The sequence below is a fragment of the Microtus oregoni genome, unplaced genomic scaffold (genome assembly GCF_018167655.1).
Source record: "Microtus oregoni isolate MIOR12 unplaced genomic scaffold, Mior012 000020F_ref0000438, whole genome shotgun sequence".
In the NCBI taxonomy this organism is placed as follows: domain Eukaryota; kingdom Metazoa; phylum Chordata; class Mammalia; order Rodentia; family Cricetidae; genus Microtus; species Microtus oregoni.
In genome coordinates, this window is record NW_024543079.1 from 24520520 (window position 1) to 24546726 (window position 26207).

The 26207-nt window shown below is 44.4% G+C and overlaps 1 protein-coding gene across 2 annotated transcripts in view; it reads right to left on the reverse strand.

Annotated features, from left to right (window-relative positions):
* Positions 1–6411: 6411 nt before the first annotated feature.
* The window catches only part of Pcsk2 (proprotein convertase subtilisin/kexin type 2), a 227795-nt gene continuing 207999 nt past the window's right edge, over positions 6412–26207 (reverse strand). The window contains exons 9-13 of one of the 2 annotated variants that reach the window (XM_041670371.1): positions 22382–22597; positions 20714–20814; positions 19067–19294; positions 11909–12116; positions 6412–6570 (exon numbers count right to left, since the gene is read on the reverse strand). In XM_041670371.1, coding sequence (XP_041526305.1) covers positions 6427–6570; positions 11909–12116; positions 19067–19294; positions 20714–20814; positions 22382–22597 — 897 coding nt within the window. In that variant the 3' untranslated portion in view covers positions 6412–6426. Of the gene's footprint in view, positions 6571–11414; positions 12117–19066; positions 19295–20713; positions 20815–22381; positions 22598–26207 lie in introns of those variants that run through there. The other variant, XM_041670370.1, reaches the window with a different exon arrangement.

The following is a 26207-nucleotide window of genomic DNA, read 5'->3' on the forward strand; positions in this document are numbered from 1 at the left end:
GCACCATATCTCTTGTCTATTTAATAGGGCCTTGGGTCAGCCGTGTTGAGAACAAGGATGCTCTCTTAATGGTCACCACACCACCGTCTCTTAGGAAGGGACATGCTCTTCAGCGTGCCTCATTACTGGTTTGTTTCTGAGGCAGGGTCTACGCAGCACAGTGTGTCCTTGAGTTTTTTATCCTTTTGCCTCAGCCTCCTAAGTGTGCGGATGAGAGGCCTGGTCCACCATTCTGGACTCAGCTGCTGCATATAATAGATTTATTATCATCTCAAATGGAGCCGGGTGGTGGTGGCGCACACCTTTAATCCCAGCACTCGGGAGGCAGAGGCAGGTGGAGCTCTGTGAATTCAAGGACAGGCTCGAAAGTTACAGAGAAACCCTGTCTCAAAAAAAAAGAAAAGAAAAGAAAAGAAAAAAAAAAGAGGATCTCAAATGGTGTCTGGGTTTCACAGAGAAAAAAAAAGCTAGTTGATGTTAATGGGTCATTCATTCCATTCCAAGCACAAGTGTATGTTCAGGTGCCTGAGGGTTTTGTTAGACATGAATTTGAAAGACCCCCAGAGTGGGGGAGACTCTCACCCAAGTCTCGGGATAACATGAGCCCCCAGGAACTCATGAGAGACTGTCCTTGCTGCAATCACATGAGGTTTATTGACAGGACAGGAACCAGTGCCCTGGGGCTGAAACTCATTTCCCATGCAGAAGTAGAGAGTTTGACCCCCAGTAGCTGGGAGAAGGGGTATTTAAGGGAAGAAACCATAACCAAATAACCCAAAGGGGGTACGGAGGGCGTCATTGGAAAATTCCGAAAATACCAGTGATAATCACAAGGGGGTAACTCCCTGTTTCTCAAGATTATTCTCAAGATTATAATCTAACTTTATGGTCAGCTAGTTCCTGGAACAGAGGCACTGAACTGGCTAACCCAGATATTTGGTTCTTCTCTCCCTGCTAGATTTTCTTTTTTGGCTCTACTCTTCCTGCTAGAGGGGTCTGAATTTATCTGGGTCTTTCAAATTGATGAGAAATTGTAAGTTTGGGATCCCTCAAAAGTCAGTCCTGAAGTAAATGTGTGTTTGTTTGAGTGCACGAGCATGTGTGTGAGTGTTCATGTGTGTGCAGTTGCACAAATGTCTTGGATATGTGTGTGTATGCATATATGTGTGTATATGCATGTGTGTGTGTGTGTGTATGTGTGTGTATGTATGCGACTGTGTGTGTGTATGTATGTGGACACCAGAGGACAATGTTGTTGTTCAGGTGCCGTCTACCTTGTGCTTTAGATAGAACCTCTCACTGGATTGAAGTTTATCAGTCAGGCTAGTCTGGCTGGCCAGCAAGTCCCAGGGACCCATTGTCTGCCTCTCCAGCATACCGATGCCTGACTTCCTATGTGGTCTTTGGATAATTGAACTGAGGCTTGTGTTTGCAAAGCCGAGTCATTCTTGGAGCCACCACCCACCAAGCAGACGTTTGAATGTAGAAAGTTTCTTTGTAATAGGACCTTAAGAAGAGCCAGGTGGGAAGTGGAGAGGCAGTCATGGAGTCAGCCAATGGGAAAGGTGCTCTTCAGAGGCAGTCATGGAGTCAGCCAATGGGAAAGGTGCTCTTCAGAGGCAGTCATGGAGTCAGCCAATGGGAAAGGTGCTCTTCAGAGGCAGTCATGGAGTCAGCCAATGGGAAAGGTGCTCTCCAGAGGCAGTCATGGAGCTAGCCAATGGGAAAGGTGCTCTTCAGAGGCAGTCATGGAGTCATCCAATGAGAAAGGTGCTCTCCAGAGGCAGTCATGGAGTCAGCCAATGGGAAAGGTGCTCTTCAGAGGCAGGGCCAACAGAGCTGCATTTTCACGGAACAGCTTTGGGGGGTGAGACGAGAGCGCATGCCTGAGTTAGCCTGGGCCTGGTGGTACTGACTCACCTACTGTTGTCAGTCCGTGGGAGGTGGCTACTCCGAGTATTAACTTTGGAAGCCAAGGATGTCCTCAGGAAAGAAGTACGTGTGAGTTTTGGAAGTCAGTCACAGAAACCACGGAAATGTCAAGGGCAAAGAGGACGTAGGCAGAGCAGATGCTGTCTGCCACAGTACAGGCACCAAGTGTTCTTCTGTGTGAGATGTGTAAAACTTTCTCACCCAGGAAGTACAATTTTCCATCCAGTTTCCAGAAGCAAACTTGCGTGCTACTTTGTAAACGCTGGTTTAGAAGTTAGTGAAGAAGGACCAGGGGAGGAATTACACAAACCCAAGGACCTGAGCTCTGACCATGTAAGAAGCTGGGCACAGTGCTGTACTGCAATCCCAGTGCTGGGAAGGAGTGTGGAGGTGGATGGGGCCTGGCTTCTGGGGCTCACTGGCCAGTCTAGCCAGGTGGTGAGCTCTGGGTTCAGTGAGGGACCCTGCCTCCAGAACACTGTTGAGAAGCAATGGAAGAACTCACCCACTTTCTACTCTACTCCCGTGCATGCGTGTACACCAACACGAATGTAAACAAACATGCACACATGTAAGAAGCTAGTGAAGTGGTCCAACAGGCACTTATTGACTAAATACTGCAGCCAGACCTGTAAGGGGGAGATTTTTCAGATTTGTTATGACTTCATGTAATAGCATAGCCTTGTCACATTTGAGCATGTAAGATCTCTTGTACACACACACCACCACCACATATACACACCCCTGTACACCTCCCTGACACCCATATACACCCTCCCATGGCACACAGACTTGCTATGCCAAATTCTATAAAATAGAAACTGTATCAGCCATGGAAGTTTATAAACAGTGTGTGTGTGTGTGTGTGTGTGTGTGTGTGTGTGCGCGTGTGTGTGTCTGGGGTTGAACCCAGGACTTCATACCTGGCTAACTATACTCAGCCCACAGAAATTTCTAAGTTGCCTGTATATATCTAGTGTTCTATTAACAGTCTAGAAACGGGTTTTAACTTACAACGTCTAAAAAATTGTTTCTTGACATGGATGCTCCAGAACACACGTGGGACCAAGTAAACGTGGTGAAGCAGATTGTTGTGCTGGCCTAAAACGGGAAAACAAGTGGCTGGCAGGACAGGCGCACGCTGTGTGAGAAAACTGCTAGGGTCACGAACACCATTGTGGTATGGCTTTGTTAGATACAACAGAAGACTAGAGAGTCACCTTTATCCAGAGGCAGAGCCTTTAACGGTCTTGTTCCAAATTCATTTGAGGCTTTGGTTTCAAGAAAAAAAATATGCTTTTGTTGTCCTTTCTGAAAGATGAATGGAGAAGCCAGTCCATTCTGCAGTTTGAAATATTTATAGCTTAAAAGTGTAAGAGAGAATGATGTGAACCACTGGCTGGACTCTGGCTTGCTGGACTGTGGCCCATGTGTCTATTATATTCGATGCTAACAGCCACCAAAAGGTCTTTCTTTCCCCCACTAAGGTTTTTTTTTTTTTTTGTCCAGATTGCGTGTTCAGTGAATATCCTTACACAAGAAGGCATGGGGTATCACTTTGGGATGAAAGGCCATTTTATATTATATTTAATCAGCCAGGAAAAGTAGACTGGGAGTCTATCCTGACAAGCTTTGTAAAGACTGTAGGGAGGGGACCAATTGTAGCCCTGCTCCCCAATCCTGTTGTTCTGGTGTGGGGAAGAAGAGAATACAGAAGCAGACAGATAGCACATGGGGAAATCAGACACGGTGCAATGGGGGGGGGGCGGTCCATAGGGTAGGCGGTCCATAGGGTGGGCGGTCCATAGGGTGGGCGGTCCATAGGGTGGGCGGTCCATAGGGTGGGCGGTCCATAGGGTAGGCGGTCCATAGGGTAGGCTGGCGGAATGGCGGGTGGCATCTACCTGGGATTGAGTAGTAAAGAGAAGAGCCCATGGGGATGTGACCTGTGATCTGAATGATAAAGGGGGGGGGGGGCGCATCCTGTGCAGATTCAAGGGAAGAGCATTTCAGGCCGTGAGAATTTTAAGTGCAAAAGCCCCGCGGCGGGGATGGACTTGGCCTGTCTGAAGAGGAGAAATGAGGAGGACTGACTTCAGGGATATAATGGAAGGAGAAGAGGTCAGTGTGGGAGGCAGAGACCCATGAGCACTGTTTCCTGTTAGGCTGCCTTGGCCTGAAGCAGGGACCATGCTGTGCAAAGTGGAAATAGTGTCAGCGGGCGCTTGGGTGTCTGGCTGAGCTCTTGGTCTCACCCACCCTGCGACCAGCCTCACTTGTTCATCTTGTTGGGTCTACTGCCGGCAGCCTTTGTTCTGTTTTGCCCTGGAAAGCTGCAGAACTGGCTTAGTTCTTGGCCCTTCTCCTCCAGATCTCCAAACCTTTGGTTTCCATTTCTCATTAGTAGCAATGGGCACTCGGAAAGCAGCCTCCCCATTGTGTCCAGCACAGGTCATTACCTCTTCTCACTCTTTCTTCAGAGTGAGATATCCCGAAATTACCACTTCCCTGAGGAAGCTGCATGGCACTTCCCACTCCAATCCACTTCCAAACGTCCCAGGACAGTATCTGCATGCCTGGCTTAGGATTCCTCTGGTACTGGTTCATGTCTGCACCCAAAGGTCTCAAATCTGGCTGCAGGCACATAGAACTCTCCGCCTTAGGATGTCCAAAGGCTATTGGAGAGTGCTTTATCCATTCACTGAGAAGGCTGGGAGCTTTGTGGAGCTTATGCTCCTGGGCAGCCTCAACCGAGGATGGATAGGACCCAGAGTGGAAAACCCAACCCTCTCCTCCTCTTCTGGTACCACCGAGGAATATGCAACATTATCTCTTGAAGGTCCATGACGGGTCCCAATGCCCAGGAGGAAACCCACCTGTCGGCTGCCCTCTATTGGCCTCCTTCCTTCCCTATTTCACATCTCAACACAGATGCTTCTTTTTAACTAAGCCATTTTCTCTTGACCTCTGTTCTTAGGATTGGCTTCTGGGAAAATAAATCTAAGATAATAATTGACATTAGTTATTCTTCCTTTCCCAGCCATAATGGGGTATCCATAACACTGGTTTTGTAATGAGCTGCTCTTCTCACTCTGGACACAACCCCAATCATACTGTCAGTCAAGATATTCTGCCTTCACTGGTGTAGTGAATCACCCATTCTAGACCCATAAGACACTCTCGTATTGGTATCAGTCAGTGAACCCAAGACTGAGCATGCTACAGCCTTTCTCTAATGGGTGTGGTCTCCTGAAGTCACCCTTTGATTCCCGCTCTGTATCCAGGTTCTCAGACTCTGTGATCTCTGTCCCTTTACTAGAAAGAATGGTTTTGGCCAAGTTCTTCCAGTTTTACTTCTGAGATTATTTATTATTCCACCTTCTTTTTGTTCCATGAGCTAGTGTTGGTTTCTGTTGTGCGACCCCAAAGGTTCTAAAGCTAGTCTCCTTCAAGAGGATAGTGGGCATCAAAACTCCTTATGGAGTTTGCTAGCCATTTGGGTAAGAAACTTCTCTTGCCTGGACTGCTTGATGTTATGCTGTGTGAACTGTACATGTAGGACACACAGAAAAATGACTGCTGAAGTTACATACAGAGGGTGAGACAGTCCTTCAGGGTTCCTGCTTCTTGAAAGAGCCTTCCAGACATTCTGCAGGACACAGAAGAAAGTACCTGAAAAACTGCCAATATAGATGGAAGTGTCTTTGACATTTCTTGCTTCATGGAAAAGTCAGTCAGATACTATGGACCTGTAGGCTGAAGATGGATTCTCCAATATTACAGAAGAACTTTGGGTAACTGTCCAGGCAGTGAGATGTCTCTGTTAATTCTAGAGTTTTTGAAATTGCTTACATTGCACTTCCTGTTAACTTAGGTAATATTATATTCTTCTGGGGTCTTTGATGGAGTTGAGGAATAGATAGTTATAATTATAGTTTTCCTTAGCTACGATAAAAGAGAAAGTAGATATAAATATTGTAACTATAATTCTTGCTTGATAACTGTTTTGTTATATGTAATTTTACTATGTTAAAGTTAAAACCTTCCTCTTTATTTAAACAGAAAAAGGGAAATAGTATGGGAAGTCCTACTGTATATTTGTTGCTTTTATTGGTTAGTGAATAAAGAAGTTGCTTTTGGCCAATGACTCAACAAAATATAGCCAGGCTGGAAAAGATATATATAGAGAGTAGGCAGAGTCAAGGAGAAACCATGTGGTCACCACAGGAGACAGATGCCTCCGCTGGAGCCCACCAAAACTTTGCTGGTAGGCCATGACCTCATGATGATGCGCAGATTAATAGAGATGGGTTAGTTCAGGATATAAGAGCTAGCTAGCAATATGCTTAGGCTATCGGCCAAACAATATTGCAAAAAATATAGTTTCTGAGTGATTATTTCAGGATTCTGGGTGGCTGGGAAACAAACAAGCAGTCTCTGCCAACACAAGTGTGTATCCTGTGACCACGTTACTTACCTGTCACCTGTGGCCAGTCAGTGATCTGAGCCCTGGGATCGCAAGGGAAAACAGTAAGTTTTAGCCTCCAGCTGGGAATAGTTCATGGGATGTTCTCTTGGATGCAGGACTTTGATAAGGCAGTGAGTGAGACTCTCCATGCTAGGGCGAGACACTCCATGCTAGGGTGGAAAGGCCAAAGGGTCAGAAGATTCCTTGATATATATAGGTGACAGTCGACATTAGATTTAGGGGATTGACAATTCTTTATTGAATGACTTGGGCCTCTGAACTCTGTGGACTGAGAATTTTAACTGCCTTTTCATCCTAACTCTGCCACAGCCCACTCAGCTGAGAATTAGGAGTTTAGCAACATAGAGTCTTCACTTCCTTGGGCTGAGTTAGCAGCCTGGCCTCAGGAATTTACCTCCAGATCAGATTTTGCTTCTTGATTCCTTAGAAATCTGAAATAAAGTCTGATCAGTTTTTTTTAAATGAAAGGAAAGGGTTAAACTAAATAAACAAGAGGCTAAAGGGAAAACTCAGGTGCTCACAGGCTAATTGCAGTAGAGTGAGCTCTTCTGGCTCTCGGTGTGGTGTGTCCATCCGTAAGATGCAGTTAATGACTCCAGAAGGACCTGGACTGGGGTCAGTGGCAGGGGGTGGTATCCAGTGCACTGCATCTCGATGTGGCTCATCCACTGCACTGGTCTCTGTTCTCAACAGACTTCTGTTCTTCAGAGACTGGGATTCTCCTGCATGCTAGTCTCTCTCTGCCAACTCCCACCAGCCTGTCTCTCCATGTATTTAAGCCCCACAGGCTGAGTGTTTTTTTCTCCCACCCTTCCTATCAACTCATTTTTTTTTTTTGGAGATGGAGAATCACTTTACTAGACATAACCAAATCGTTTGCACTGACCCATGAGACATGTGCTGATACTATTTTAAGCATATATTCACTTTTTCTAAAACCATTGTGGTTTTTTTTATTATTTTAAAAAATCAAATTAGATTCTTGCATCTACAAACACTCTAGCTATGAAGTGTTTCAACATAAGAGTTCAACACATCTATTTAGCACTTCTCTTTCTATCTAAATATAAAGTTCTTGGTTATATGGTTTTGCACTGTGTGGTTTTCATATAATCCCTTGAAACAATGAATGTTTCCATTACATGGAAGTCTATCGTTAATTTTTAATGACAAGGGTAATGATGGCATGGGATAATAACTGTAATAATTTAAAAATGGGTCTGGAGAGATGCCTCAGCTGTTAAAAGCACTTGTTGCTCTTGCAGAGGACCCAGACTCAATTCTCAGCATCTACATTGTGGCTTACAACCATCTATAAGCCCAGTTCAAAAGGATCCAACAGGTATACAGGTAAAATATGCATACACATAAAACAAATTAAGCAAAAGAGTGATCAGATAACACACACACACACACACACACATCAAACCTTAATATTTAGGGCATCAATGCCTGAACAAAAGTATTGACTAATAGTGTTTCAATGTCCCAAGACCAAACTTTGGGCCTTATTTCTTTCCACATCTGTTTTTAGTCATAGGCTCACTTGAAATTTTAATAATTGAGTTTAATAAATATAGGATCAGAGAACATTATAACTGGTTTATAATGAATTACTTTAAACTATATTTAGAATACTATATGGTCACATGGTGGTGAGGTACAATTATTTTGCAATAAAGCACAGTATCACCGATGAGGAGAGGTTGTCATGTAAATCAGAATTGGGAACTTGCTTTACAGGATCAGGCACTATGGTGAGGGATCCACTGCCTACTAAGTATCTCATTAGTTGTCCAACATTTCCCAGCTGTCCCGTGTTCATGTCAGTTCACTGATGAGAACTGGCTGCTACTGTGGGCCGGCGTGTGTGCATGTCTCATGAACATAGAGGGAAGATGAGAAGCCACCTCATGTTCAGACAGCGAAACATGAGACTGAAATGGCCTAGATCCCTCCTCAGGGCATGGAGATCTGTAACTTTGGAAAGTTATCTAAACCCTCACTTGAACTCATGGGAATGACAAATAAACCTTTGTATTAAGCCACTGAGATTATGAGTCTCTTTGTTATTATAGTATAGCTTGATCTACCGTAGTGTGTTCTAGAATCGTGTTTCTAAAAGTTTTTTTTTTTTTTTTCTGAGACAGACAGTCTCTTACATAGTTCTGGCTGTTCTGGAACTCACTGTGTAGACCAGGCTGACCTCAAACTCACAGAGGTGTCTGCCTGTCTTTGCTTTGCAAATGCTGGGATTAAAGGCGGGTGGTACCATGTCCCGCTCTAAAAGAGGTTTGATTGTGACCCACAATAAGACATACATTTTACATCATGGGCCTGTACACATGCTCAGGCAGGCAGAAAGACAGATGTTCACCTGCACACACAAACACACACTCTCTTTCTCCCTCTCTTTCTCTGGTCACCTGCCCTCCCCTCTCCTCCCCCATACACTGGGATCATGTACCTCAAGAAACAGTACTTAATATACATGATTGACCTACACTCCCCTGTTAGAAGTTCTGGTATTGATTACCTACACTGAATTTATAGCCCACTACCAAATGTAAGTGGAGTCTCAGAAATGCTGTTGTTGATCACATGTTGATCATGTGACTTATCTGCTAATTACGCATCTGTCAAGCATATTTGCTAAAGCAGACTTTTAAGATCTGTCTTTGGCTCCTACAATGGGTGGAAGTGTTTTGTATAAGATACAGCACATCCCACATATTTTCTGGAAGGTATATTTTATTGTTTAGCCTCCTAATGTACAACATATTTTTAAAATTTCCTTAAAAATTTTTTGTCATGGAGTAACAATATTAACCTGATGGTTATTTACTTATTTTCAGTTTTGAAAATAAATAACTGTCTCTTGCATTAAAATCAAGGGCATCATAAAAACAGCACTGTCTAGACATAGTTTTGTGTATTTGATGCCAAAAATGAAATAGAGACCAAATATTATATTCAGCATTATATACCTTTATATACTATATACTCATATCAAAACTTGCCATATATATTAAGAAGCTGATAAGTTACTCTCTAATTTCATAAATTATACCACAAATGTGAAAATATGGACAACTATTTTATATTTTTGCTGCTTAAATAAGACATTAATGTTTATACAGAGAGCTTCAAAATTACAGAGGTGTCATATTGGGAAGAGATGAACAGACATGTCACCTGAATATCCACCGGCCTTTTATTCAGCCAGAATCATTATGATATTTTCTGAATACTCTTTTAGAGATGTATATGGTGGCTATTTCTTCAGTACATACAGAATACACACATATTTAGGTATATGTGTGTATGTACATTTTTACAAGTATATATATATACACACATATACACATGTATATAGTCTACATATGTATATATATTTCTGTGTGCACTTATGCATACATGCACACATAATGTCCTTTGGTTTATTTCCAGACCATTAACGTGAAATGAATTTTCAGTGATTACCATTTTTTCTTTAAATATAAGGTGGTTGAAAAAGATCTTTGCAACAAGTAATAAATTTCTTTAAAAAAATCATAAATATTATTACACTGAAAAGCATGATACAGGGAAAGTTACAAGGTGTCAGAGAAGACAAGATTCTTGCTAATATGATGGAGAAGAGGAATGAAAGAAGTTTTCCACGATTCTCTCTTAAAGCTGCTGCCCTCAGGGAATGGGGACCCCAGTGCTTCTATGTTGTCACTGGCTTCAGTAAAGGAACTCTAGACTCTGTTCGTGTTTCAGGGATGGGAGGATGGGGGAGCCTGTCTGGCTGGGGGTGGGGGTGGAATGACTGAGCACTGAGATTTGAGCAAGAAGCCAATCCTTGGGTGGGGACACCAAGTGACCATGGGTGACTTTGGTAATAACTTAGGAAATGAAATGGTGTCATTTAAGGTTGACAACTGTCCGTCCCCTTGTTAGAGATTCTCAAGGGTTTGAGTTGCCAAGATAACATGTGCTTTTCTAAAAGAGGCTGTCGCTTGCTTCCTTCTGGCCTCCAGTTATGGGGAATGAGGTGGCACATGTCACAGGGGGTGGGACAGGCTCCTTGCAAGTCTAGGTCCACTTGAATATGGACACTTGTGTCTTCTGATGTACCCCTTTCATCTACCGGCTACTTCTGGGACAGTGGCCCGTTTGCCCGGCACATCAATCAAAGCACAATTTGAGGGAGGGAGACATTGCACTCCAGTGATGCTTTTGGGAAATCCAAGCTTAAGTGGATGTGGGTAAAGCTATCAACAACAAACCAAAATGCAACACAAAACAAAACAGAAAACCTCTTGCTTCTTGATTGTGTCACGTCAAGGAAGTCTAAAACCCCCCAGGAGAAGGAATGCTCCTGTTTCTAAAACGGGTAAACTGCCCTTCGTCAGACAGCTGCATGACCTGCCTTGCCGCTTTCCCCCTTGGGTGGCCGTGTAAAGGGTACCAGGGAACTGAGGCTGTGTGGATGAACTCTGTGCAAGACAGGCATTTTTGGCTGCTCCAGTTAATTCTATGCCAACGCAGAGCAGCAGCCGGGGACAGAAGAGTCACATGTTTCAGTTTTATGTCCCCCTGGCAGGGTGGAAGGACCATGACTTGGGTATCGGTGGTGCTTTTCGATGTGCGTGTCTTTGAAGTTTCCTCCCCCTGCCCAGTGTTTAGGGCTCCCTAGGGATATCATCTATTTCATCAGGCAATCTCAGTTTACATCCCAGAATAGTCTTTCTTCATTCAAGCCACCACCCACCCCGTGCTGGAGCTGCGGAGCTCACCCTGCCAGCTTGCACTTCCATGCGCGTAACAGCACTTCGGCTGAGACCACATGTGTTCCTGAGCCACCAAGTGTGGCTTTTTAGATGCATTCTTTTTTCTTCTCAGATATGGAAAAAGAAATCGAGGGCAAAGATGTCCCTGTTTTGTTTACAGTGTATCACCCACTTACGGGACAGAAATAAAGGTCGAGTCACACATAGGACATAGATGTTGGTAGGAATGCTGTATTTGGGCTACAGAATTAAAAACGATTGCTTCCATTGTAGTGAAAATAATCATGGACAGTGAGCAAAGCTGCAGACCAGGCTGGGGTTGCTTGTGTGGGGGTAACAGGAATTGCTGGGTGGCTGGTGGCAGCCAGACCGTGGAGCAAGGACAGAGGCAGAGACAGAGAGGAGGGGCGGTGGCGATGGAAGCATGGCCCTAGTTCTTCTGCAGGATACTCTGCAGACTCCTCTCCACGGCTTCGTCCAGCTCCTCCTCCAGCTCTTGCTTCTTGGACATGGCCAGTTTAGACTGGTAATCCCTCACCACCTGATCGATGTATGGGGCACTCTGGGTGCCATGTAACATCAGGGTCCATTCCTTCAGCAACCCCTTCTGTGGCACACTGCCCACAAACCCCAGCTCCAGGGTCCAGGTCCCTCGGGCATCCTCCCCCCAGGTGTGGGTGGTCATGAAAGGCCACTTGTCAAAGCCCACCTTGGAGTCGTCGTCTCTTGGACGCCGGCTCAGCAAAATGGACTTGGTGCCCATCGGGGAGGTCATGTTGATGTTCAGGTCTCCTCTCCTGGTCGCGTTGACCGTGATGACCGCTTGGACATGCTCGAGGTAGCGGACGAAGTTTTCTTTCCCCTCACATGCATCTGTTTGGAGGGTCAGTACCAACTTGCCAGTGGGCGGTATTTTTCTGAGGGCAGAGAGAAGAGATTTGATAAGAGAAGGTACGCATACCATGGGAAGGGGCTTCAAGACACCATGTGAAGCAGGAAGAGAAAGTGCTTTGGGGATTATTATTGAGACTGACTTGGGTTTTGGGCTTCACATCAGCTGTGAGCTTGAGCATAGACGCTCCCCTGTAAAGGGAAGGCAGCCACTGCTGGTGTCCCCACATCTAAGCCCCCTGTAGTCACCTGTAACTACAGCTCTCACGTAGCCTGACCACCTTCCACGTCAGACCTCCCAGCTTCTCCCCTAAGAACATCACGGGCATCTGCTCAGTCTGTGTGCAGGACACCTGACAATATCAGGGATTGAGTTCCTCGGGGAGAGTCCCCGAGCAATGACTGACAGGATGTGTTCCATAAATGTTCTCTGGCATCCCTGTCTCTTAGTGGGATGACTCAGTATTCCAAACCGGCAAGGTCTCATCTTAAGGTTAGCTTTAGGAGCAACTCAGATGGAGGCAAAATTTCACAATGATTTTCTTTTTCTTTTTAAAAGAATATTTAAAATTTGTCCTTTGACAATTTCCTACATGTATACAATGAATTTTGATCATATCTACTCTCCACTTCCCACCCCACCTCCCCTGGACTCCCAATATGTCCCCCTTTTTATATGAGAGAAGAATTAAAAATAAAAGAAAAAAGGGAATCATCGATAGGAGAGCCACCTTTGCTCATTGTCATTGTTCACTAAACAATACAGTTTAGGAACTATCTATTTAACATTTATTTAATTTTATATACACATCTGGAGATGAGGTAGGGCACACAGGGTCGTGTGTCACAGGTATGATAGGACACTGTTTTACAGGAAGAGTATTCATTGATGTCCTGAACATCTGTGGTCCTGGAGCAAAGCCTCCACATATGCTGTGGGATAGCAATCTTTTCAGGGGTTTCTTATTTTTTCTTTCTTTTCCTCGCTTGTGTTTTGGTTTTTTACCATAGTGACTGCATCTTGTTTTTATAAAAAGAAAATAGGAAAAAAGTTAATTTTAAATGAAAAAAAGAGAGAGACCTGTGCTTAGGAAGAGTTAGCTTAGAAGAAGTTAAAAGGGCAGGTGGCTGTGGAGCAGATCTAGAGTGCCCATTCTTAGGCTGTGTTCTGGACCGCCTTCAGTGCAGACACACTCCAGGACACTTCAGAGCAGCTGACCTGACAGAAGGAGGTGCACGAAAGCCCGGTGCTCAATCCTATAAAGAAAACCCTGGGGGTGTGTGGGTGGGCTCGTCTCTTTATCTTGTTACGTACATGGCTTTAAGCGAGCAATCAGTTGATTCCTGCCTAGAAGCAGCATTTCTTAGTGGGCCCCATAGAGTGCCTGTGCCATGGATCCTCAACTGAGTAATTGTGATTCTTTCGTTAATCGTAGACAACAAACACTCCGTTCAAAGGGCATAAAATGCCCAGAGTGTTGCATTTGTGAGCACTCCCCAGTGGGATACCTGTTCCTGCACAGACCCTCTGGTCTACTGCCTAGTGACCCCTACAGGAAGACACTGGGGGTCGGAAGGGCTGTGCAGAGCTCAGCAGCTTTTACAGGGCAAAGCACATTCTTTCTCCCTCTCCTCCACGCCTCTTCCGGCATTCATTTCAGGTTTTAACACGTTTTCCCAAATTTGCCTGGAATTCAGTTGGACCACGTACTCAGTTAGAGGAGCTGCAGCAGCGGTGCCCTTGGAATGCACTGAGGGTGGGGTGTGAGTGTCCTGAACTCAGCGTCCCCCTCCGCCCGGGTGATGGGGCAGTGGAGTTCATTTTGTTCTTTGCACATGGCTGGCACAGCTGCTCACAGCCGGCTTTCTTTTCCCTTTGATCCTCCTTGAGCACCCTTCACTGAGTCTCTTGATAAAGTTCTTTAGAAAATTGCTTTTCAAATTGCCTCCTTCTCTGGGAAGATAACTGCCGAGGAAACCCATATACCTGACAATCACCACTCTTAGCGGTACGAGCTGTTTTTGTGCAGCCCGAGTGTCGTGGGAAGTGGCGGTTGTGGAGGCTGTTCATCCCTCTATCAAAGCTTCTTAGAAGTGTGATTCCAGGTCAGCAGGGTCTTGTCTGCCGAGTGGAATGGTCAGCCCTATGCTGCCCACTCAGCCCTCCTGTCTGACCTTTGAGTTCTCTGAAACCAGGATGCTATGCTGTCTGTGTGTGAGGAATAGGTAGTGGCTTTCCAGCAACAGGAGCGTGAGTCCAAGACGGTAACGTGGGCTGACCAGGCATGCTCCTAACGTCACTAAATTGCCATTTCCTGTTCTGTTTGCCCTGTTCAGCACCTCTCCTGCCAAGGAGGAGCTGAGGATGAGCTTTAGTCCTGACAATAGTAACTAGCTATTGGTGGCCACCTCTGCAAAACTACCTGGAATCAGATGGAATGGGAACTGGAGCTACTCAGTTGTGCTTTTACCCACTGGTGCTCAACAGCTGTCCACTATTATTTTGGATGGTGTAGGTGTAAATCCCACCACCCATAAACCCTCCACATTTCTCCAGAAATTCTTTCAAATGCCACCCAGAGACCCAGTGTTCAAGGCTTCTGTAACTGACTTCAGTTATCGTAGTCATGTTGAGTAGGGTGGAGCCCTCAGTGCCCCAGGCAGGCATGTGTCCCAGTGCTCTCTGTTCAGTGACTTCCAAAGGATGAGCCACAGAGACAAAGTCTCAATAATAACAATTATGTTTGTTTTTTTGTGGGGGGGGGGGCAGGGAGGAACCACTCTATAGGTAGGAGTGATTCAAAGTCTCCAGGAGACTTACTGAAAAATCCTCCAGGCATCACCTCCTTCAGTGCAGACTCACGGAGACACATAAGGGCCTGTATGGCCTCCTCTCAAATATAATCTTGGCCACTGAGTAGCTAGGAGACCATCAGCATGCCCTCAACCTTCTCCAACTTCATCTCCTGATCCATGAGGACCCCACTGAGCTCACAGCAGGACTGCCACAGGGCCTGATACAGGGCCCAAGAGCACAGGAGGTCATCTGATCAGTGAACTAAGGTCAGAGTCATAGTGGAAAGAGCCTGGGCCTTGTCTTTTCCTTTAGTTCTGGTTTGGTCTCTCTTGACCTTGAACATATTTCTCATGCCTTCTGTATCTCAGCCTCCTCATCTGTAAAAGATAACAGTGATAGAACACATCTCCCAGGCTCATACCGGCTATATATACTACATGGAAAAGCTTCCAGGAACTCTCTGGAGTACCCATTTTTACCTCCTATTTCCTAAGAGACTACAATTTGTTTTTACTGGATCTTACAGCCAAGTTATGAATAAATAACTTGAGGCCACTTAAGATTTAGCCTGATCTTCTGCCGTGTGCTCAGCCTGTTTGTTTAACAGTGCACAACCAATCTCACTTGCCTTGGATTTCCCATCTAATCTGCTTTTACCACTTAAGCTAACGGATAGCTTTAATCTTAAATTATCCATGCCTCAGGCCCAGAGGGCAATGCATGCATGTTATGATAATCATTTGTTGAAAACAGCAAACAGATCAAAAGCAACATTATATAACAAATACCTGCAATAAATTATTGGAAGCAGCATGCAGATATTGATAGAGGCATGCTTGCAGTATTGAATGCTTCAGAGTCAGCTGATGCAAATGACTTAATTCCCTGCAAAACTGTTGAAGATTTCTATAAAGTGTCCCTCATCCCTTCCTCATATGATGCTGACTAATGGATACAGACCAAAGTCTTTTGCTAGGGATACTTAGACATCAGGCAGGCATAGGTACACACACAGCAACAGTAACAGTCACAGGCACAGGACACAGACACAAGCACAGACAGGCCGGGAACTATAACGGCAGACAGATGAGAGACACAGGGAGAGAAGTGGAAAAGTCAAACTTGGGCTCGCTTCTGGTCAAATCAATCCCAGGGAGAAGTGCCAACCTTTCTTTCCTTAAACACCAATGTATTTTGGTGCCTTTGCTGTTTTTAATGCATTTACCTGATGCAGGTATCCATAAAATTCCTTGGAGCTTGTGCTTTTAGATGGTCATAGGTCCTGGTCTGAATCTTTGCTTCCCTATTCAGCATGGACTGAAGTGATGCTTTATGAGATAATGGAGTGGTTTATGGGGAAAGTGTAGGGGTTCTGCAAGGAGGTGTTTTATGCCACATTCTTGGACCCAGTGAGTAAACAGGGAGGACGCTTACCCATGGGTGGATGTTCATCTATGGGAGGATGCTCATCGATGGAAGTATGTTCAATTATGGAGGATGCCCATCCAGGGAGGACGCTTACCCATGGGAAGATGTTCATCTACGGGGGGAGGCTCATCCATGGAAGGATGTTCAATTATGGAGGATGCTTATCCAGGGAGAATGCTCAATTAGGGAAGATGTTCGTGCATGGGGGATGCTCACTGATGACTGTTCAACTAGGGAGAATGCTTACGCAGGAGGGAATGCTCATTTAGGGAGAATTCTCATCAGTGGAAGGATGCTCACCTAGGAGAGGATGCCTGCTCACAGGTGGATTGTCCCCCATGAGAATAGGCTAGTTCACTGGAGGAGGAACATCCAAACCTTCCCACCAGAGGATGCTTTAGACATAAAGTACAAATTGGAATCCACACAAGAACCAGACAGTTATTTCTTCCTGAGTCTTAAGAGATTAATATCCCACTTTTCCGAAAGTGTGAACTAGGACTGCTTGAAATCACGGATAAAAGGACGAGACAAAGCTGCACTGATTAGGTGCCCACCACGTGCCAGCTTTCTCCCCTGTGTCACTAACACCTCCCAGAAGCCTGGTAAGGGAAGAGGCACCAGCGCCATTGTGCTGGTAAAGAACAAAAGAAGATGCCCTTCTGGAGCCCAAGGAACTCAAGAAGCTTGTTCATTCACACGGGAAAAAAGCCTGCATCTTAGCTTTCACTAACGCATAAGGGAAACGTTGCTTCTGCTTTGCTCATGCATGTGGGCCTGAAACAGAACTTTCTCATACCCTGTTGTGAGAGCCTGTTCATGTCCCACATTGCACATGTCTTGCGGTAACTTTTAAACAAGATGGGGTCTTGCTATGTAACCTAGGCAATGTAATTCTCAGGCCTCACTTTCTCCAGTGATCACAGGTGTGTGGAACTAAGCCTGGATTTGCAGTAGCATTTCCTCAATCACTGCTCCGAATTTATTGTGTACATTAGATACATACAGTAAATTAGATGCACATTAGAGCTTCTTGTTTGTTTACAGGAAAGAACAGGCACTGCTTCATCACAAATTGACTTTTAAAAACACTGTTGTATTTTCAATATAATTGACTTTAATACTTTGTATTTTCTCCAATGAGTTCAAAACCATTATATTGAGATGGGGTTTGTAGATTCCATACTGCCAACGGGGTCAGATCACAAAGACTGGAAACTGGCAAAATAGGGGTGTGAGGAAGGCCAAAAGCTTAGTGGGGAGGTCTAAACTGGTAAAGTTCAGACTTGAATTCAGGTCTGGGTAACTGACTACCACAGCTACAGAGCAGACAAGAAGAAAGGGAAACAGAAGAGAGGACACCTCTTAGTGTAATCAAGTCTCATTGAGCTCAGATGATCATCTGAAAAGGCAGAAGTAGGAGGTGCCTGAAAGGGACAGGGAGGTAGATTTTTTACCACCTTTAAATGGCATACTTCACAGAGGAGAATTCTCACAACACAAAACTCAGCCATGAGCATGAAAGAGAGATTACTACATGCAACACTCTAGCTGCAGCTCACAATTTAATGTTGAGCAAATTAAACCAGAAACGGGAGCACCCATGCTGTCTGATTCTAGCTAAGTTCAGGAACTGGTAGAAGGAAGTCACGGCGAGAGGATAAGAGCAGTGGCTGTAGCCATCAAAACTCAAATAATACTGGTGGACACGTCTGCAATCCCAGCACTCTGGAGGCTGAGGCAGGAGAATTGTGAGCTTAAGTCAGCCTAAACTACATTGTGATATCTTATTTTAATTCTGCTTTTGCAAACAAATATTTACATCCTGTGATTTTCATGATCTATATGCAATACAGAAGTTATTTGCATCATCTTAAAGATGGACCAATAAGGCTAGAAAGAAATTAAACAAAGAGGTCTCTTTACTGAGGGAAATGGATGGAGGGTAGCTATACTTGACCCAATCAGTGGCTTCACTCAAACCCCTCTAAATTACAGCCCGTCTCATGCAGAATAAAATCGAACCTTTCCCTTGTCCCACAGATAAGAGTTAACAATAGTGGTAGTACCACAATGCATCACTCTTCAACAGCCAAGATAAACTACATACATTCAATGTGGTCAAATTCACAAATGAAAATTTCCACATAAGAATATATGTATATACACACATATATGTATGTGAAAGAGAACATAATGTAGGTTCCATTCATATTAAATATAGAATAGGCAAATCAAACGATGGAGTTAGAATAGTGATTGCTTGGCCTAGTGGTGGTGGCGCACACCTTTAATCCCAGCACTTGGGAGACAGAGACAGGCAGATCTCTGTGAGTTAGAGGCCAGCCTGGTCTGTAACTTTGGAATCCTGTCTTGAAAAGCAAAAACAAAGACAAACAAACAAACAAGACTAGTGATTTAGTGAATGCTCTTGGGGAGATGATGATGGAAGAGATTTGAAAGGTGCCTCTGGGACATTAGTCATGTTTTATTACTGATCTGCATGGTTGCTATATTGGCTGATTAACCCGTGTACTGAAAAATAATGCTATAAACTATGGGAATAGTTACAGCACAGGTTCTGAGTTGAGTTGCACAACTGTCTTCTGGAGTTGTGCACCTCCATAGCTTTTCCCAGAAACTGATTGTCTCAAATGAAGCCCAGCATGGTTCCTGTCATGGAGAGGGAACCTGGGGTTATCAGCAACGGGGACATCTTCCACATGTGGCAGAAGTACGGCCCCTACTTACTCAGGGTTCTGGACGGAGCCTCCCACACAGTGGAATCTCTCAGGGACAGTTTTCCAGTCTTTAGCCATTTTCACCATGGCACCTGCATCAAGGACACCGTAGCCAAAGAGGTGATTAAATTCCAGGCCAACCCCATTCCGTCGCCATTGATGGACTTCATCATGGAGCTGGTTCCGCTTGGAGGTGAGCACAGTCAAATGCTGCATGTCTCTCCAGGTCAGATCCAGGCTGTGACAGAGTACAGAGTGAGAAAGGAGATCAGAGTGAGAAAGAAGCAGGATATAAGATTAACTCAGAAACTCTGTAGCCCTCTACACAGATGATAAATGGACTGAGAAAGAAATCAGAGAAACATCACCCTTCACAATAGCTACAAATAGCATAAAATTTCTTGGAGCAACTCTAACCAAACAAGTGGAAGACATGTATGACAAGAACTTTAAATCTTTGAAGAAAGAAATTGAAGAAGACACCAGAAAATGGAAAGATCTCCCATGCCCTTGGGTAGGTAGAATTAAGATAGTAAAAATGGCAATCTTACCTAAAGCAATGTACAGATTCAATGCAATGTCCATCAAAATCCCAGAAAAATTCCTCACAGACCTCAAAAGAACAGTACTCAATCCAGGATAGCCAAAACAGTCCTGTGCTATAAAGGAACTTATGGAGGCATCACAACCCCTGATTTCAAACTCTACTACAGAGCTACAGTTCTGAAAACAGCCTGGTATTGGCATAAAAACAGACAGGAGGACCAATGGAACTGAATCGAAAATCCAGATATTAATTCACACACCTATGGAAATCTGATTTTTGACAGAAAAGCAATAGTTTATATTTAGGAATACATATGTACATATGCATGCAACGATAATGGAAAAAGAGGTCATGTATTTGGAGGAGAGAGGGGTGTATGAGAAGGTTTGGAGGGAGGAAAAGGAAGGGGAGAGATAGTATAATTATATTCTAACCTCAAAATTAAAAAAAATAAAAGGAAAAACTAGACCTCGGTTTTATTCAGAATGGCTACATGCTCAGTGACAGCACATTTATCAGCCTCCTTTGAAGCATGGGGTGGTCTTGTGACTAGGGCTGGCCAATGAGAAATAAGTAGCAGCTCTGGGTGGGGGTTCTTGGGAAGTTCATGTAGTAGGCATGCGTGCTCAAAGAATGGTGATTGCTCAGTGCAGAACCATGCATTTCCTTAGGATTCCAGTAGGCTCATCCCTCCTCACTCCAGCTTACTGAGACTGCCCAGTTTGTGTGTGTAGGGCCCAGGCTAGTGGCATTTTGCTCACCCAAATTCCAAGGAACAGAGTTAAGGCTTGTCCATAGAGGTTGAAAGGCTGAAGAGAGACACTTATTTGGGCTTGCAGCCGAGTGAGTAAAGGCAGATTAGACCCCACGACTGAGGTGCAATCATGAGATTACATATACACATCACATGAGATTACACACTACAATGCAGGTATTGGGAGACACTAAGCTTTCTTTAGCAAAAGCAGGCAACAGTTTCCAGAGTTGATGGTCCTGTGGACCTGTTTGGACAGGATTAACCTCCACCAGAGTACTACTCCTCAGGTAGGCTGACATCTGAACACTACCTGTCACCTCCTGAAACTCTCATGGCCCTCAACAGGAACATACTTAGCCTCCAGCGCCAGGGCGAACACGCCAGCTGCCTCAGGAGCGGCTGCAGATGTCCCAGAATGTCTCAGAGTACAGTTGCCGTACAAGTCTGTGGTGGCCTGGAAAAGAGGATGTTGAGTAATGAATGAACAAGCCACACTGTTTGAGCCCTAGATGCTGAGGATCACGGTAGTATCGATTTTAAGCCGTTCTGAAGAATCAATGGTCAGTGGTGCGTTGAGTTGCACTGAGCTTGGCTTTTGGACTCATCATCATGAGTTCATCCTAAGATATCATGACCTGCATCAGCATTTCATTTCTCTTCCGGAAGGAGAAGGTGGGATTCCCAAAGTGGGAAGACTTAAGTTTCCGGAGACAGGGCAAGTTATTCTACCTGGAAAGGGCAGGTCATCTAAAACAAACATTCCTTTCTACCTAAAACTTACGAAGGTATTCTGAGACATGCCAAGAAACCCTGGTGTGTGCTGGTTTCCTCCTCAGCTTCAGTTAGGGGATACCATGTATCCCCTAAATAAAGTGTTAGGGGTTAATAGAGTGTTAAAGGACTTTTCAATGAGAACACTTTCATTTTCATATCTGTGAGAACTGGGTTTTCATTGAGATCATGTATAAAACACAGAAATTCTTCTCCCTACACAGGGTTCTCAGGAGAGCTTATTATTTTAGGGAGGGTTAAAGGTGGTCTATTGGGAAAATTACAATATTCAAAAGAAGGGCCCTTCCCAAGCCAAGTACAGAGAGTGTCATAGATGAGGGCTGACAACAAAAATCCTATCACTTGGGGCCTCTGGATAGGGACTGGGCTCCCAGAGGGTGGAATAAGGTACCACAAACAGAACAGGATCGAAGTTGCCCTCCATTGTTCCTTTCTGCTAGGCTCTGGATGGATCATAGGGGCTGAAGTCTTATTCTCTAACCTCAAAAAGCCACCCAGGAGGGCCACAGAGGGATGATGGGTAGTTGTTAAGGGCAGCATCTCTTGTAGCCAAAAGTTCTTTCCCTCTTTGCTCATTTGTAAGACTGACTGTTTGGCCTAAAACATAATATGAGGGAATCAGACTTTTTTCCCTGAGTAAATACACAGCTGGACTCACCTTTAGGAGGGCTAAGGAGCCACAGAAGTCCACCCATGGATATTATTATTATTATTATTATTATTATTATTATTATTATTATTATTATTTTGCTGTATTGGTGATCCAACCCAGCGCTGAATATATGCTAAGGCAAGAATTCTACCCCTTGCAGCCTCATTCCTAGCCTGGTGGTGTTTCTAGCTGCTATAATGCAGGGGTGCTTTCTTAGTGCTTGTGGCTTGATGTGATGTCTCAGTTCTCACAGTTATTCCTCTCCTTGTAAGTGACATGCCGGGAAACCTATTGGTAAACCAGAGCTCCTCATTACTTGCATGCCAAAGCAAGATGCCACACCAGGAAGTCTACAGAAAATGAACTGGAAAAGGTTTGCCGCAGGATCTTATTTCCCACCCGCAGAGGGTCGGTCTCCATCTTGGTTAAGCTCCTTGTCAACAAGACAAGGAGAAATTGGATGTTCTCCTTAGAAGCTGTGCTAACTTATAAAGAGAAGGGAGTGCGGTTGAGAGATCAGTCTGTCACAGGGGGCCCCTGGCACTAACGAACCAGACCGGAAGTAGCTTGCACGTACCACGCCAGCCTCGGGATTCCTCTTCCTCCCATTGCTGAAGGTGGATGCCAAGGTGGAAGAACAGCTCTCGTCGTACAAGGCGGTCCTGCCGTCGTTGATGGCTGAGTTGATGGAGATCGTCCACATGCTTGATGCATAACCATCGCAATTGCAGTCGTCATAGCTGCCGCCATCCCCGGAAGCCCACACGTAGATGCTGCCTTTTCCCCCACGGCCCTGGTAGAGCAAGGAAGATGTGGCACCAAGTCCCAACATTGAGCAAACGGGAGCAGCGGGGTCCTGGCCTGGGGCTAGGGGTTAGGGGAGGGTTTCCTTTCCTGGTAAGATCCTGGTCTAGGGAGGGTCAGGATTTAAGCCAATGCTTGTGTGCAATCAAATACCGAAGCTTCATTTTATCTGGGCTGGAAACTCACATCAGGTGGGAAATAGTAGAAATGATCTCCGCCCGAAGAATGATAAATATAAGCTCACGAGAATTTGTAATTTTAGCTGAGACTAACAGGTTAACAAAGGTTAGAGGCATTGCTTTAAAAATTTACCCATAAACGTATTTTTAAAAAGCCTTAAAATATGCCAGTGAACTGATTTTCAAAATGCCTCAAAGGTAGTACATGCTCATTATAAAAAGTATCAAAGTATATAGAAAAGAAAAGTTAAAATCCCCGAGGGGCAATCATTGTGATCTTATTCTTATATGCAAGTGTTCAGAGAAATTTAAGTGTACATGTCTATGCTTATATTAAACTACATAAGTTGTATATGTAGATATAAAAACGAAGTATATGTTTAACCAGTATGATATAAAATCTTACATATGTGTATATAGCTTTAAAAAATCCAGTTGGCTAATAAGAGAATCCTATAGGAAATGATACATGCCATTTGACCTGGGCAAGGGACCAACTCTAGGAATAAAGCCTAATGTAAGGAAGTAACACAATAGCCAATGAAATCTGAGCTCCACAGGGTAGCACTGTAGTTATCCCACTTGGCCATCATCAGTTTCAGAAGATAAACTGGTTATTAGTGACTCAAGTCAGTATTGCTCCTGTCCAGTCTCTGCCCTTAGTATTTTATCTTATTTATCTTTCCCTGCCTCTATGAGTAGTCTCCTTCCTGTCTGCCTTAACCAGGATTAGGCATTTGTTGGTTGCTTTCTCCTCTGTTGTTGTGGAGGCAGTGGAACTGGGTGGGGAGTGGAGAGGAGGGTAGCCATGCAGTGTGGGAAGTGATGGGCAGGTGTACAAGTTCCTCTTTCTCCACAACTTTGTTCAGAGTGGCTGGGAAACCCTCTGAAGCAGTGGTTCTCAACCTGTGGGTCTTGACCTCATGGGAGGGGTGTCACATATCAGATATTCTGCATATCAGATATTTACATTGCAATTCATAACAGTAGCAAAATTACAGCTATGACATACCAATGAAAATAATTTTATGGTTAAGGTCACCACAACAGGAGGAACTGTATTAAAGGATTGCAGCATTAGGAAGGTTGAGAACCACTGCTCTAAAGGAAGGGGTGGAAGAGAGGAGAAAAGGGGGAGGGAGAGGGAGGAAAGAAGAAAAGAAAGAAAGAAAGAAAAGGGGTGGGGGAAGGCAGAGAAAACCCCTGTGTGGCCACCAGGGGTCTGTGGTTCTGATTCAGTGGTTTAAGGTGGAGATAATCATTAGAAAACGAGGGACCGGATCACCTCCAAGGTCTATGTGCCTCTTGACAAGGAGAAGTGGCATTCTGAATTCCTTCTAACAGGACCAGGAACTAATTAGCCCGTGACTGAGTTGATAAGTTCACTAATAATTGTTTGACCACAAACTGGGAATTGTCTTCAGATTCTTGGTAAATCTATACTGCTGAAAGCCTCCATCAAAATAAGCAACTGCTCTTGGAAATCAGGGCGAAGAGGAAACAGATGGTTTCTGATGTTGACACATTCTCAGGTTCAGATTTGGGTGTGATACCTGGATAACCCTTCCTTGCAAGTCCCTGAGCAGGCTGCCAGTGAGTGAAGAGAGAAGCATCCTTGATATAAGGAAGCACCTTAGTGTGAAGGGTGTGTCACTGTGACCTCTGCTTGCATAATTCCATGTATCAATACCCTTTGTAATATGATTTTGCAGCTTTGTCTAAGAAGAGAAGGGTGTCTCTTTCCTACTTGGATCCTGACTGACTTCATGTCTTGATCTGACCATCAAAATGTGAGAGATATCAAGCAGGAAAAGATTCTGAACACAAGACTTAAGGAACCTTCTACATCCCTGCTATGCCTTGGAACTTGGTTATACAGGGCAATGAATCTGACATAGCCTGTCAAGAAGGCAGTCAAATTTATGGCCCCAGCTGATGGTCAATTCAAAAGCTTCCTTAGACCAGCCAGTCACTAGCTTGCCTTTCACAAATGCATGAATAAGGATGTAAGAGGGGGCTGGGTTGCAGAGCAGCTGCTACTGAATGGAAGTGAAGGCCTTGTTTTGTAGCTCACCTTGTGCGTAGCCTTGAACTCACAGAATCCCTCCTGCCCCAGCCTCTCAAATGCTGGAGTCACACGTGCGCCCTACCACGTCTGGTTTTCACCTTGACGTCTTATGATGTTAGCATGCTTTAAAGAATTATTTAGCTTTTTATTGTAAAAATTACATGCAACATAGAACAATTGAAATGCATAGACGGTGGAGCGGAAAATAGAAATTCTTTATAACCTGTGAATAAGTGATTCCTAGCGTGATTCTGTGGTTCCTGACAGCTTTATATAGAGTGGCAAAGCATTAGTCTAGCTTCCGCAATGGACCTGGGATAATAAAATAGATTCACTTTACTTGACCTGCTTAAAAATGTGGTTTTTACTATTATATAATTAACATTTGTTCATGTGATTAAGGCTCTTTTATATTATGCTTTATTAGTCTTATTAAATAGACATTTCACAATTTATTCTCTTTTTTTAGATATACATGGAGAATTATTTATAGTTTTAAAATAATGCCTAATTTTAAAAATGAGCATAATTTCGTCTATGTCTTTTTAACAAAAAATCTCTGTTTACTTAGGTGGAGCTACTAGCAGAAGGAATTTTTGATGAGAAGGAATGCATTTTTGAAGATTCTTCATCCACATAGCTGTATTAATGCTCTTTATGATAACTCTAGTGTCAATGTCTATAAATAATAAATGCCAATATGAACTATTTTTGTTTTTATGGTGCTGGGAATTGACCAGGGTCTTGTACATGCTAGGCAGACCTCTCCTTCCTGACTGGGGTTCACGTGGCCCAGGCAGGCTTTGAACTCCTTTGGTCGCTGAAAATGACCGTGAACCCCTTGATCCTATACCCTCTGCCTTCTTCCACTTCTTTTTTTGTCCCTGATAAGAAGGGAAGAATTGTAATAGTGTGTGAACCATTTCAAAGGCTGGGTTGCAGGCTTTAGGCCAAGCATCCTTTGGGCTTCAGAGGCTAAATCAGGACTGGTGTCCCTGAGTGCTCTGGCCAGGAGGCATCCATCACCTACCGAGGCCCTGGTACTGCTGCCACTGTATCTGACCCACACTCTGATTAGATTTCATCAAGCAGCTCCAGGGCTTTGCCTGACCCACACCTGATTAATCACTTTCTCCTCAGTCAGCCCTCTACTCCCTCATCTTGGGTGGTGGTGTTTGAGTCACTCTCTTGCAAGAGGCTCATCATCTTCATGCATTCTAGTGCAGAAACCTGACACTTGTGCCATGCCCTCCGTCCTTCCATCCTCCGTCTGCCCCAAGGACAATCTATCAGCCCGCAGTCTCATCAGGACCACAGAGAATTCCTGCAGCTTGTCTTTAACTACTCATAAC